This window comes from Podarcis erhardii, assembly GCF_964252035.2.
Source record: "Podarcis erhardii genome assembly, chromosome: 6".
In the NCBI taxonomy this organism is placed as follows: domain Eukaryota; kingdom Metazoa; phylum Chordata; class Lepidosauria; order Squamata; family Lacertidae; genus Podarcis; species Podarcis erhardii.
The window spans coordinates 25899218-25912091 of NC_138510.1; the positions used below are offsets into that span (position 1 = coordinate 25899218).

Below are 12874 nucleotides of genomic sequence, written 5' to 3' on the forward strand. Positions count from 1 at the left end.
CTCTAATATTTGCATAATACACAATCACCTCATACAGTGTTTAAGGAATGAAAAACAAAGGACTAAATTACTACACCCATATATACGCACTGCTTCATGCATCTAATGATATAATAAGCCTTGAAGACTGCTGGTTCAGCTACCCTAGACTAACATGGCTACTCTCCCAGAATGCTTTGCCACTGTTACTCGAGCATTCCTCAAAGATGCCTGTCACAAACATATTAAGGTCGCAAGAACATACAGGGACACAATTCACAAAGCACACGATTATCCGCCTATGACACCCACATTTCCTTGCCCAGCGCAAGCACAAAAGCAAGCACTGTGTGTGCAGGGGTAAAAAAACGAGCCCACTTCTGCCACCGGACCTGTCCATCTCCTTCTGTGGAGGAGGAGGAGAGAGGGCATGAAGGTGCTGCCAGGTTTGCCCATATCCCTTCTGTGGAGGGGGAAGGGAAGGACTAAGATTCCAGGGGAGGAAAAGCATGAAGATTCCACCGAGTCCCCGTAGCACTCGTCTGAAGTCTGCTCCAGCTGGCCGGTGCAGAAGGGGACGGGGGAAGGTTCCCGAAGCCCTCCTCCACTGAAGTCTGCGCCTGTTGCTCACAAAATAGGAGAAAGACACATTCAATTGGAAAGCAAGATTTCAGGTTTACATCCTCAACGTGCCGGTACCCATGTAAAGACAACTCTTTAAAATAATACCTAAGGTCCGTTTAACGCTTCCCTTTCCCGCCCAGACTTTTGGACGACAAGCGGGTGTCACAAGATGCACGCTCCTCTAGTCACCACTTACGAGTATTAAACAGGAACAGACCTCTGAATGTAGAAGACATCCACTGGAAATGTTCGCCCTTCCACTGTAAGGATCATGCTGGTATCTTTGCTTGGGTCACTGGTCTCATTTTGGTTAAAGAAATCCCTAAATTTCTAGGGCAAAGATAGCAAACAATTTTTTGAAAATCAGTGTGTTATTTAAAAGAGTCCAGTTCCTAACTCAGGAGCCAAAAGTAGGGTGTTGCTACTTTTCTCTTTCAAAATATAAGCATAGGGAGGGACCTAACTAACTCGTTCTGTCACTGGCAAGGATTTCTGCTTGAGCAATGGACCTTCCCCCATTCATCTCCCTGTGGGTGTTCCTTGCCCTCCTCACATCTGCTCTGGAGGACTGGGGAAACCCCCAGATGAAATTTAAGGGACACATGGCGAGTTCAACTGCTTAAGTGGAAATCCTTGCACTGACAGAACAGATTAGTTGGATATCACCTGTTATTTTCTGGAAAGCAAGACATTACTGTGAGCAACTTATGTTCCAGGTGACTTCATTTACTTATCTGCATATGTATGGAAGAGCATACAGTCCTGGGATTTAAGAAGAACTTTTCCTCCTAGTGCTGTGTTGTGATTGGGAGGAAAAAACGTCCCAGGTAACCTGGCAAAGACACCTACAATCCCTCATGTATCGCTGCAAGCAGCTGGTGACAGGATGTGCAAAGAGGGAGAAGACTTCTGACACAGATTTTGCTGGTGGTGGTAAATTGATATTAGTTCCTGCTAGGCTACTTAGAATGACTTAGGCAGGTCTGACCCAGCTTGCAGGCTCAGATTTGCCACCCCAGCTCAGAACATATGGAGGTCCAGCAATTTAATCCATCTCTGTGAACTTCTGATATTTTATGTTGCTACAAAACATACTTCAATATATAACCTAATAACATTAACAAGTACATTTCCCCATAACTAGTGCTGAAATATTTTTCAAAGTAGCAACCAGTCTAGGTATCCTTGGTTTTGTAATTTCTTCCTAATTTGCTTAATCTAGTAATTATCAGATGTTTTGGAGAAAATGTGGCTGACTATATAAGTTTTAAGTTGTGTTACCAATGTAAATGGTGCAGCCTTTTGATTTTTAATCAAAAACAGGGGGGGAAAAGATAGACTGAAAGAATGCAAAAGTTGCAATTTCTGCAATAACTATTTCATAAATATGAATAAATCTAATCCCCTTAAAAATAAACTGACCACACAATTTCACAAGTTGGGTATTATCTGCTCTAGAACCTTCTAGAAAGGATTCATTTCGCAGAGTTCAGGGAAATAGCGTGTAGCATAACCCAAAACTAACAGCAATTAAGCTTAAACTTTATGCAAATTAGTACCAGCAGATTAAGTGTGGGCAATACAATCCAAATTTTATTTTACTTGGATTGGAAATACAAATCTTAGTGGCTTCATAAATGTTCACCTCAATGGAAGGCAAGCATTTCAGCTGCGAAAGTTATCTGGGTGAGATTAAAATTCAAGCTGAAAACTCTTTCCCCCTTCCACCACCTCCAAAATTTTCATTGTTAAGAAATTGGTTCCCCTGCCCAAACTGAATGGGGGTAGGGAGAGATACCCAGTAAGTTAATGGGAGTTAACATAAAATCTTAACAGTGATTTTGTTCAACTGCCATCTATTCTGATGGGGTTACGTCTGCCACTGCATGAATGTGTTGATTAGGCTACCATATCCCATACCCTACTACAGAGAACCTCCAGATGTTGTTAGCCTCTGACTCTCATCAGCCCTAGTCAGTATAGCTAGTGATAAAAGATGATAGGAGATGCCAACATCTGGGGGGGGGGCCACAGGCTCCCCATTATTCTTCTATAGAATGAAAGACAAGATGATAATTGTTTCATTTTCTATCAGAAATAAAATGGGGAAATTATTTGAATCTAATATGTTAGTTCTACCTCTGCATCCAGTGTAGCTGATGCAACAATCAGGCGAAGGTCTCCTCGTTTCTTTTGAACCTGTGAGACACAGCAGGGGGTTTTTAATCCTCAATTATGATTAATCACCACAGAATCCCAGAACTGTTTGTATAATTTAAGAAAGACATTGGTCTGCATACAAAAACAATAGACAAATCAAGTATCTCGATTTTCCAGAAAATGACTTATCCTATTCAGAGTACATGCATTGCAAACCAAGCCAGATATTCCCACATTTGAAAATCATGTAGGTGTATGAGCTTAAGTAATATGCTACCACTAAAATAATCCTCACCACCAGTGTATCATGCTTACAAACCTTAGGAAAATGTTTTATGAAATGATGCTAGCACTGTTTGTCTTAAAGGGCTGTAAACTATTAACAAGTATGGTAGGATTCATGTTGCTGTTTCCATCAGAACTGTACCTTCAAGAATAGCATCCATTATGAAAATCAACTCAAAATTAGCACCATTGCAAGCTTAACAGAGCAGCAAACTCTTTGAAAGTAGGACCAAGGTAATCAGCTCACAAACACAGGCAACTGAATAGACACTCTGAGCAGGTTATAATTCTAGAAACATTATAATCTTTTGCTCAATTCAGAAATTAAATAAATGTGGGGGAATGGAGGTAGGATGCACAAAGAGAGCTCTAACCTTTTTTAATAAGCCAATGGCAATATCTGTATATAAAGTCCTCTCGTGGGCTTCATCCAACATGATGACACTGAATCAAAGAGAAAAGAGCAGAGTTCCAATTATGAGATATCAATGAAAGCTGAAATTAAGTCCACCTGAAAAATTCCAATTTACCAAGTGTAACACATTATATAATAGGCACAATTCAAATAATTATGGAAGTAGTATGCAAGCTGATCTTGAAAGTCACACATTTATGACTCAGCTGAATTTAAAACTCCAGCAGAACTGCAATAACCATAAATTAAACACAACTGTGGGGGGGAAATGGAATGGGTAATGAAACGCTAGGGATAGTTTTTCTTAAGACAATGACTCCTTACAGTAAAAGTACAAAATGTGAGGCCTGAAGATTGTGCGTGCAAGTTCATTTATACCAGGGACAGGGAACCAGTTTCAGCATAAGGGCCACATTTCCTTATGAGCAACCTTTGGGAGGCTGCACGTCAATGTTAGGATATAGTTCTGTTCCTCCTTAAAAGGGAACAGGCATGACTATTGTAAGTCACATGCTTGTTTACTTCCAGAACTTGCTGGGAACTTCCATTTGTATATAGCTTTTGCATTACTGCTGTTTTGCTGGAGACGAAGGGAAGCAGACACGCTTTCCTTTGTTCCTGAACTATGCTTAATAAAATGCTGTACATTATGCTTACACATTTCTCTGTCCGCCTCTTCTGCTGTGAGAAGATTTACGCACTCTGCTGATAGAGCGTGCACGGGTCTCTAAATGTATCTAATTGATGCTGTTCCAAGGGAGACCGGCTGCCGGCCAGTGGCTGGAGCCAGCTGGTGGCCGGCCTGATGCCCCAGTCTTCCTGGCAATAGCCCAACAGTCAGTACAGGTGGATACAGAGGTAAAACTGGGTGTGACTACAGTACTGGGTAATAACAGTGGGTGGAGCAACAAATGAGACTCTTTCCTAGGTTCAGCACATTACTGAGAACACAACAGAAATCGTGCCCCATTAGCTAAAGTGGTGCTTCAGGTTAAGAACAGTTTCAGGTTAAGAACGGACCTCCAGAACAAATTAAGTTCTTAACCCGAGGTACCACTGTACATTCCAACCACACAAAAGTCAGTGGTTTCTACACAGACACCCCTCCATCTTCCACCCGGACAAGAAGAAGGCATTAACACAGTTCAATGACACATCTGCGCCTGGCAAATGTAGTCAAGGACAGCACAAAACAGGACTGGTGAAGGGTACAGCTGGGGCAAGGGTGTGTGGCCTGAGAGGAGGCTCAAGAGCTGGATGCAGAAGCCTAGACAGCTGCATTCAGCCCCTGGGACAGAGGTTCTTCAACCCTGATGAACTGTAGTATTCCTCTGGGATCAAGGGCACTGTACTTCATTGGTGCTGCTCCTAATTTGATGCACAATTACAGAAGGTGGTGCTCAGAATTTATTGTTTTATTAAGTTCCATAAGCATCCATGGCAAATTACAGAACAATAAGCAAAATGAAAAGTTAATCACTGCTACCAAACTAAAGATAAATGTGAGCAAAAGGAAAAGGGGGGGGGGGAGCCTTACATCATTAATGTATACAGCAGTTAAAAGGGTTGTTAGCCTAACCTGTATCTTGTTAGCAATGGATCAGCCATCATTTCTCTCACCAGCATCCCATCAGTAAGGAACTAAAACACAGATACAAGAACAATCAACGGCAACTTCAGCAGCACATAACTCTAGGCAACAGATACACAATTCCCTGCATTTCCAAAGTTCAGAGCCAAGAATGCATCCTTATGAAGCCAGGAAAGCAGTATCCACATACAAGAAGGTACCAGTGTGATTGTGGGAACTCCAAATTGTGTAGAAGTGCCAAGCAACTTTATCTAACAACAGAAAGCTAGGTGGGGGTGAGGGGAAATGGAGTCCCCTGGAGAAGGGCACGGCTACCTGTCTGGAATACTGAACAGGTGCTGCAACATGTACATTTTTGCAGGTTTCTCTTGCATCTACTGCGTTTTCTCAGCCTATGAATCTCTACTGGCTATGTATGGTGCTATGTATAGTGCTGAGTATGGAATAGTGTTTTAGTGCTGGGTAGACATTTCACTGGATTAGGAAGATAAAGCAAGGGACACAAATTTCTGCACCTATGGGTCACAGGCATTTGTTCAAAGATGTTACCTTAATCCTTGTAGCTTGTGGATCAGTACAATCATCAAATCGTATGCAGTACCCAACTTCATGACCCAGCAAGGCACCCCTTTCCTCAGCTACCCGGCCTGCGATCTAATAGAAGAAGGAGGAGGAAGTTTAAAACTGTAGACATCAAACAAAACTTAATTCTTGAACTAGGCCTCATTAATAATAATTGGCATGTAATAATTGTAGTTAGAAATTGAATTCAGCTAATTTGGCTAAACTGAGCTAATCCTGTTGGACAATTATATAACTTCTGCACAAGCATCCCTCGTATGACAGGGATCTTTTAGGATCAGTGGAGTTGCAATTACTGTGCTTCTACAGGGACTGCACAACCTACAGGTTTAGCACAACTTATATTTGAAAACTCTACTCATATTAGTGACTGAACACAAGGTTTTGATTGCCCAAACAATAATAGTAATAAATAAATTATTTTTTTTAATTATTTATACACACCATCAAACTCAGAAAGCTGACACTGAAACATCAGTGTAGCTAGAATCCATTTATACAGCAGGCAGGCTATTTATAATGCATGTATTCCCTCAATTACAATCAACCACTTGACTCTGGATGAATTCTAGTTGTGCCAGATGTAGCCCCAGGATATAACGGCCTACAATTGTATTGGCAGTTAGGCTGGTGCTTCATAATGTATTAACACTTTCCCTAGTATCCCTCAGTGCCTTGCATGCATCGCAAGACTTCTCAAATGGTCACATATAAAAACATCTCCTCTCAGGAACCACTTATACAGTGCTGGCTTACTGTCAACCTATGTGAATTAAAAAATAGGATTGATGAATGGTTAGAAATAGGAAGGTGGAATCATACAGTCAGCTTAATTCCTGGATAAATGGATTAACAGCTAGCTTTCCGCCCTCTCAATTTTCATACTTTCCTAATTCAAAAGACAAAATTTTGAATGGCAAAAGTCTCAACATTAAAATGCCTGAACATATACAACTAGGTTTTTCAACCCAGAAGGCCACTGCTCAAGGATAAGGGTCTAAAACACACCACCAGTTTTTAGCACCCAAAAGAGTGGGGTCTACCCACCAAATGTTATGCCACAATACATCCCTGCCATTTTTTTGTGCTGCAGAACTTTCCTGTTTTGGCATAGGAGACTATTGTAACCACTTCTACAGACCTACAGCATAAGTTGCACAAAAGCACTGAAGCCTTTTCTGTGTACATTATCTTCCCATTGTCCCTTTCTTCTTCACTCTATGTTTTCAGGCAATATATTTTCATCTCCTGCACTCCCAATATTTCCAGCTTACTGAAGAGAGAGAGACTAACAAGCATAAAAACCCCTCACACTTCATATGAATAGAAAAACTGCATTGTACAAAGCCAAACCACTTGCCCACTAGCCCAGTACTGTCTGCTCCTTTTGGCAACAGCTTTCCTACAGAGGAAATTCCTAACTCAGTTACCTGAACTCCCTTAACTGGAGATGGCAGGCTGAAAATTGAATCTGCAGTAGCCACTCGAAACTGAAAATTGAATCCTCTGCAACCACTCAAAAACTGAACTAGGCTTCCTCCCCATGTCATGCTTATGTTTCTTCAAGACTGCTTTCTCTAACAATGTTCTTATCAGCAATAAGCAGCCCACTCTAAAAATCAATTTCAATTAGTTATAGTGCTACAAATGAAAGCACAAACTGGATCTGTGAAAGGCTTTTGTGCCAAAGGCTTAAATATCCAAGCACGTTTCACATTTGTTCATCAAAATGGGCCATATGGTAAAACTATGCAGCCTTGAAACAAACTAAAAAGAAGCATAAAAATGCAAATCCAAATTACGTGTAAATACACAGCCTGGAGCGCATTTTAGAAGAGGCACAAATTCTCTCTAAACAGAATGCCTGTAATATAGCATTCTATATTTTTATTTATTTATTTATTTATTTATTTAAAAAGTCCTGCACATCGTAACTGCTAGTTCAATATTTTGTAAAATAACAATGACAACTACCCTTCTGGGCAAAGAACAATCACACAATAAATGAACAAGGGCTGCAAAAATGTTAAATACTTTCTGCACCCTACTTCAAGCCCTTGTAATAAAAAAAATATGAACCATGTTTTAATGGTTACATGCTGCTTTGGATCCTGTACAAAGCTGTTCTCACCTCCCTAACTTCCTACTTTTAATTACAGGTAGATAGGCGTGTTGGTCTGCCGTAGTCGAAACAAAATTAAAAAATACCTTCCAGTAGCACCTTAGAGACCAACTAAGATTGTAATTGGTACGAGCTTCTGTGTGCATGCACACTTCTTCAGATACTCAGCTCATACCAATAACAAACTTAGCTGGTCTCTAAGGTGCTACTGGAAGGAATTTTTTTTTTTTTTTTGTTCCTACTTTTAAGCTGATGATTTTTAAACTGCTATTCAATGCATCTCCTCGAAGTAAAATCTTTTGCATGACAATGATGTTATTCCAGCAAATGGCTTCCATTGAGAGACCCACAGGATGTGGCAGTTTAAACCCATTGACAAAAAACTGGAAGCAGGACAGCAAAGCCTGAGAAAGAAGCTTTCACCAATACTTGCTCAATGTTTCAGTCAAAACAAGAAGGAATTCTTCACCAGAATTCATGCTCAATTGTGATGGGGAAAGAAACAAATTACTTTGTTCTTACTACACACGTCATTAGGAAGGAGGGGAAACTGGGCCAACACCCTATTGCAAAGATTTTCACTGAAAACATAGGGCCTTGAGCAAGTCAGCATCTGTCAGACTCTGTGTCAGAAGACAATCAGTTATGGAGCCCAGTTAAGGTCCCATTACCACATGGATTTTAATGAGATTCAGGAATGCTTAGCTATGCACTGGGAAATGTTGGAAATTCAAGCCCTTTATCAGGAAGAAGCTGGCAGCAGTCCAGGCACTCGGCTTGATTCCCTGATGACCTCCCTGGCTGCATTCCCCAGCAGACGCAGGCAAGGTCTCGATCGGCGATTCTTCTCAAACGTGAGAAGAACACACCCCTCTTTCCTGCCTCCCTGCAGGCAGGGAAAAGAGATAGACAGAAACGTATTTACATGCTTTTATTTCTGTCTTTGCAGCGTTACAGAAAATGTGACTGCTCTCTCCATACTCCAGCAGTGTTGTAACAAACACACCCTCTACATCCTGTACAGCTCATATTACACTGTGAGGTAATTCCGGTGCTGCGCACTGAGAAATGACTGCCCCTCTGTTCCCACAGCAGTCCCAACATTCCCATCATGTTTACACTTCAAGCTAGGACTTTGCAGCTGCATTGCTTCATTATCGTAACACTGGGTTGTGCCAAAACACAGTTATACAAAACAGTGCTATACAAAAGGTTAGAACATATTATCATTCCCCAAAAGAATAATGCATAGACAAATAGGTTGAACTGGAGGCACTCACTGAAACACAAGCAACTCTCCGGGGTTGTGTTACTCCCACCACTCTCCCTTCGGCAGTCCAGCCAGCTTCTGTTAGATACTGTAATGAGGAAACAAAGTTATTAACATACAGTAGATGGTATAAAAATTCTAAGTTAAATAGTTGCACTAGCAGAAGCCGGTCCAACAATTCCTGTTAGCACAAAGAACCTTCCTGCCTCTCCTATCGATCTAAGTTCACAGCCTGGGGCCAGGGTACCTGAAGGATCACCTGTCTCCACATGTTCCTGTTGTACACTATGATCCTCGTAAGAGTTTCACAAGTTCTCCTACTATCTATGGCATTGTGAGGGGTTTTAAGGAGGGGGGAGGGAACGGTCAGTGGTGGTGTCCCAATTTTGGAATGCCTTCCTCAGAGAGACTTGTCAGGCACATAATGAAGATGTCATATTATCTCATAACTTTAATTTGATCCATTTTGTAGATGCTGTATTGCACCCAACACTGTCCATGCTAAGATGCTCATGCAACAGGACTTCCAACTTCTTCATCTCTCCTCTGCAGTCTTCAAGGTGCCCTCAAAATCTGCTTTAGCGCTAGGGGACCCTCCAGAGAAAATATGGACTGCATGCAGGAGAAAAAAAGGTGAAGTCCCATTGTTCGAGCAGAAGTCCATTTATACAATGTTGGACTCTGTTCTTTGCATTTATACTGCTTTTATATATTCTTCTGCTTTTATTGTACTTGCAAACTACCCTCTGTACTGGGTTGAAGGGTAAGAATATAAATTCCTACAGATGAAGAAAAATGAATCATTTCATACTCACTTGAGGAATCTGAGTGCTTTTCCCACATCCTGTTTCTCCAACAATCACCAATGTCTGATAATTTTCTACCAGATAAAGGATGTGATTTCTAAGCTGAAAGAAAAAGATATTCAAATGTGATTTAGAATGGCTGAAGAAAACAAGTTCAAAACATCAACTGAGAGAAGTGTTTGCACAAAAACAGCATAGATTACAACCTAGCACAAACTCCTTAAAGCCCACTGAATCCAACATGTGCCCAAACTGATAGCGGGACGTGTGCATTTTCATCCACTCAGAGTTACTGTACAAAATAATTGAATGTTCTAAAAAAATGTTTTGCAGAGAACTGCACTTTCTATGTTGCAAATGCACTATCATTTTTCATACTGCAAAGAAAATGTAGAAGAAATGGTAAAATACCCAGAAGATAATGTGCACGATAATGCAAAGTACTTAAAGAAATTGATACCTTAAAAACTGGTAGTTTTTGCCTCTGTTGTTCAATAGAAAGGGAAACATACGGATTATAGATCACTGAAACACTAGAGCTTTCACCAGCGCTCTGTCTCTCCTCTGAAAGGCTGACACCAGGCCCTTCTGTCCCTGTATGACCAAATAAATAAATGTCACTACTAATAGGATGACAAGACTTTTAGACAAATGCAAAGAAAGTGGAAAGATAAGTTTATCAGAATTAACCTCTGTAGCTTTTGTAACATCCAAGGCTATCATGCAAGGGAGAATTACAAACCAGTGTGAATTCTAAGATATTCAAAATTTGTTTGTTTAAACCACTAGACATAGCTTGCATGTGGCCCTTAGCCAATCTCAGTACAGCACACCAAGCCCCAGGAAGTCCCATCCACCTTTCCCCACTGCCCAGCTGATCTTCCATGGGGAGGATTGAGTATCTATACATAACCAGTGTGTGTCTGTGTGAGCAATGCAAGGCCTATAAAACCTTGTCCCCATTTTTATGTAAACAGGTTTTACCGAGTTAAATAGAGCCTTCCAACACTGTCACTCTATGTGGATGGTATTGGCTGTCAGCTGGGTACTTGTAATGTAGAATCCTCCACGAAGTTTTAAATTTATTTTTCTGTCAAAAACTTCGCTGGACTGGTCATGTGCGGATTCCTGATGATCGTCTTCCAAAGCAACTACTCTATTCTGAACTTAAAAATGGAAAGCATAATGCTGGTGGTCAACAAAAAAGGTTTAAAGACTGTCTCAAGGCAAATCTAAAAAAAATGTAGTATAAAAACTGACAATTGGGAAACACTGGCCTGCAAGCACTCCAGTTGGAGAACAGCCTTTACCAAAGGTGTCATGGGCTTTGAAGACACTCAAACTCAGGACGCAAGAGGAAGGCACACTTGGCAAACCCACACCGTGATCAACTCCTGCCCGGAAACCAATGTCCCCACTGTCGAAGGACGTGTGGATCCAGAATTGGCCTCCACAGTCACTTACGGACTCATTGTTAAAACCGTGTTTATGGAAGACAATCTTATTCGGCTACGAGTGATCACCAAAGAAGAAGAAGAATGTAGAATCATAACTTCTGTTGCAAAGGATCCAGGAGTCTACTCCATTGAACAGAAAAATCTGGGAGTCTGCTGCTGGCAGCCATCCAGCTCCAAGGTAGTTATGAAGCTGGAACAATCCACAGGAAAGGATATCACACCATTTAATATTGCCAAGTAACGTGTCAGTTAAGGCCCTTAACAGCTGTAATTTCCTGACATTTTGGAGACTGAGTGAACATGGAGAGCTCTTAAAGATGACATGTTAAACCAAAAGCTTTTAGTTATTTGAATTTGGGTGCATTCTGAGAAGGCTTTTCCTACAACTCTCTCATCAGGCAAACTTAAAATTGAAAATGAGAAACTGGTGAGAAAAGGGAAGAAATACCCACATTAAAAAGAAGCGAGACACCATTTAGAACAGCAGGATTGCCTATTGGGACCAATTTAATAATTGAAGTAAGGTTAGAAAAACGTGTTCCAACATTTTCCTAATCATGCTCCTGTGTCTTTAATGGGGCTGCCACTGTTTGTCTGTAACAACTAGTGTATTAAGTGACATTAGCAGAGGGTCATGCTGGTTCTCATAGCGTACAATGAACCCAGCTAATTTCTATGGCTGTTAAAATCTCAGAAGCAGGAGTGACTGGGGGTTTTCTAGGTAAGTTGGCAAGCCTTTATTTAAAAGCTTGCAAAATAAAAAAGGAGAAAATTCAGCATATTTAGCACATGCCATTTTCTAACTACAAGACACAGAACTTCCCCACTCCCTCATTTCTCTTTATTAATGATGGAATGCAGTTCACCACACTCTAACAAATTACCGTATTTTTCCCCTCTATAACACGCAGATTTTTTCTCCTAAAAAGGAAGGGGAAATGTCTTTGCGTGTTATAGAGCGAATGTGTGGTCCCTGCAGCCGAAAAATCAGGCAAAAATCAAATCGCCAGGCAAAAATCAAATCACGGCGCTTCACGGAGAAGGGAAAACTGAAAAGAGGAAGCGGCTGCTTTCCTGCATTCTGCCTCAGGGTCTTATTGCCCACCCTCCTCTGTTTCGTTGCTGTGTTTGCTGAAACGGAACAAAGAGCAGGGAAAGCCCCTCCCCTCCAGGCAAGCAGAGGGGAATTCCTCTCTGTGCTGCTGGGGGAGAGGGAGAGAGAGAGGGGGGGGAGGGAGAGAGAGAGGGGGAGGGAGGGAGGGAGGGAGGGAGGGAGGGAGGGAGGGAGAGAGAGAGAGAGAGAGAGAGAGAGATGGCTGGCTGGCTTGGGTGGGGGAAAACTTTTGCCTTTCTTTCCTCCAACCCGTTAAATCCCTCTCCTGCATTCTTAGCCAGCTGCTTCTCTGCACACCCCTCTAATGTCCCTTCTTTGTTTTTCCTTCGCTCCCCACTTAAAATGTGGTTACAAAGCATAGATCCACATGGATCCTCAGGATCTTTGCATTGGGTCACCCTAAATTCACCATCAGATCACATAGCATGTCCATGGCTACAGCCTGACCCCCAAAATCACGCACCCACTG

At 41.5% G+C, this 12874-nt stretch overlaps 1 protein-coding gene across 4 annotated transcripts in view; it reads right to left on the minus strand.

Annotated features, from left to right (window-relative positions):
- The window catches only part of DHX35 (DEAH-box helicase 35), a 48005-nt gene that overhangs the window by 22901 nt on the left and 12230 nt on the right, over positions 1–12874 (minus strand). For 3 of the 4 annotated variants that reach the window (XM_081867657.1, XM_081867659.1, XM_081867658.1), the window contains exons 2-9: positions 10295–10428; positions 9844–9936; positions 9039–9116; positions 5604–5708; positions 5043–5104; positions 3423–3492; positions 2743–2802; positions 821–933 (exon numbers count right to left, since the gene is read on the minus strand). In XM_081867657.1, coding sequence (XP_081723783.1) covers positions 821–933; positions 2743–2802; positions 3423–3492; positions 5043–5104; positions 5604–5708; positions 9039–9116; positions 9844–9936; positions 10295–10428 — 715 coding nt within the window. Of the gene's footprint in view, positions 1–371; positions 600–820; positions 934–2742; positions 2803–3422; positions 3493–5042; positions 5105–5603; positions 5709–9038; positions 9117–9843; positions 9937–10294; positions 10429–12874 lie in introns of all 4 variants that reach the window. The other variant, XM_081867656.1, reaches the window with a different exon arrangement.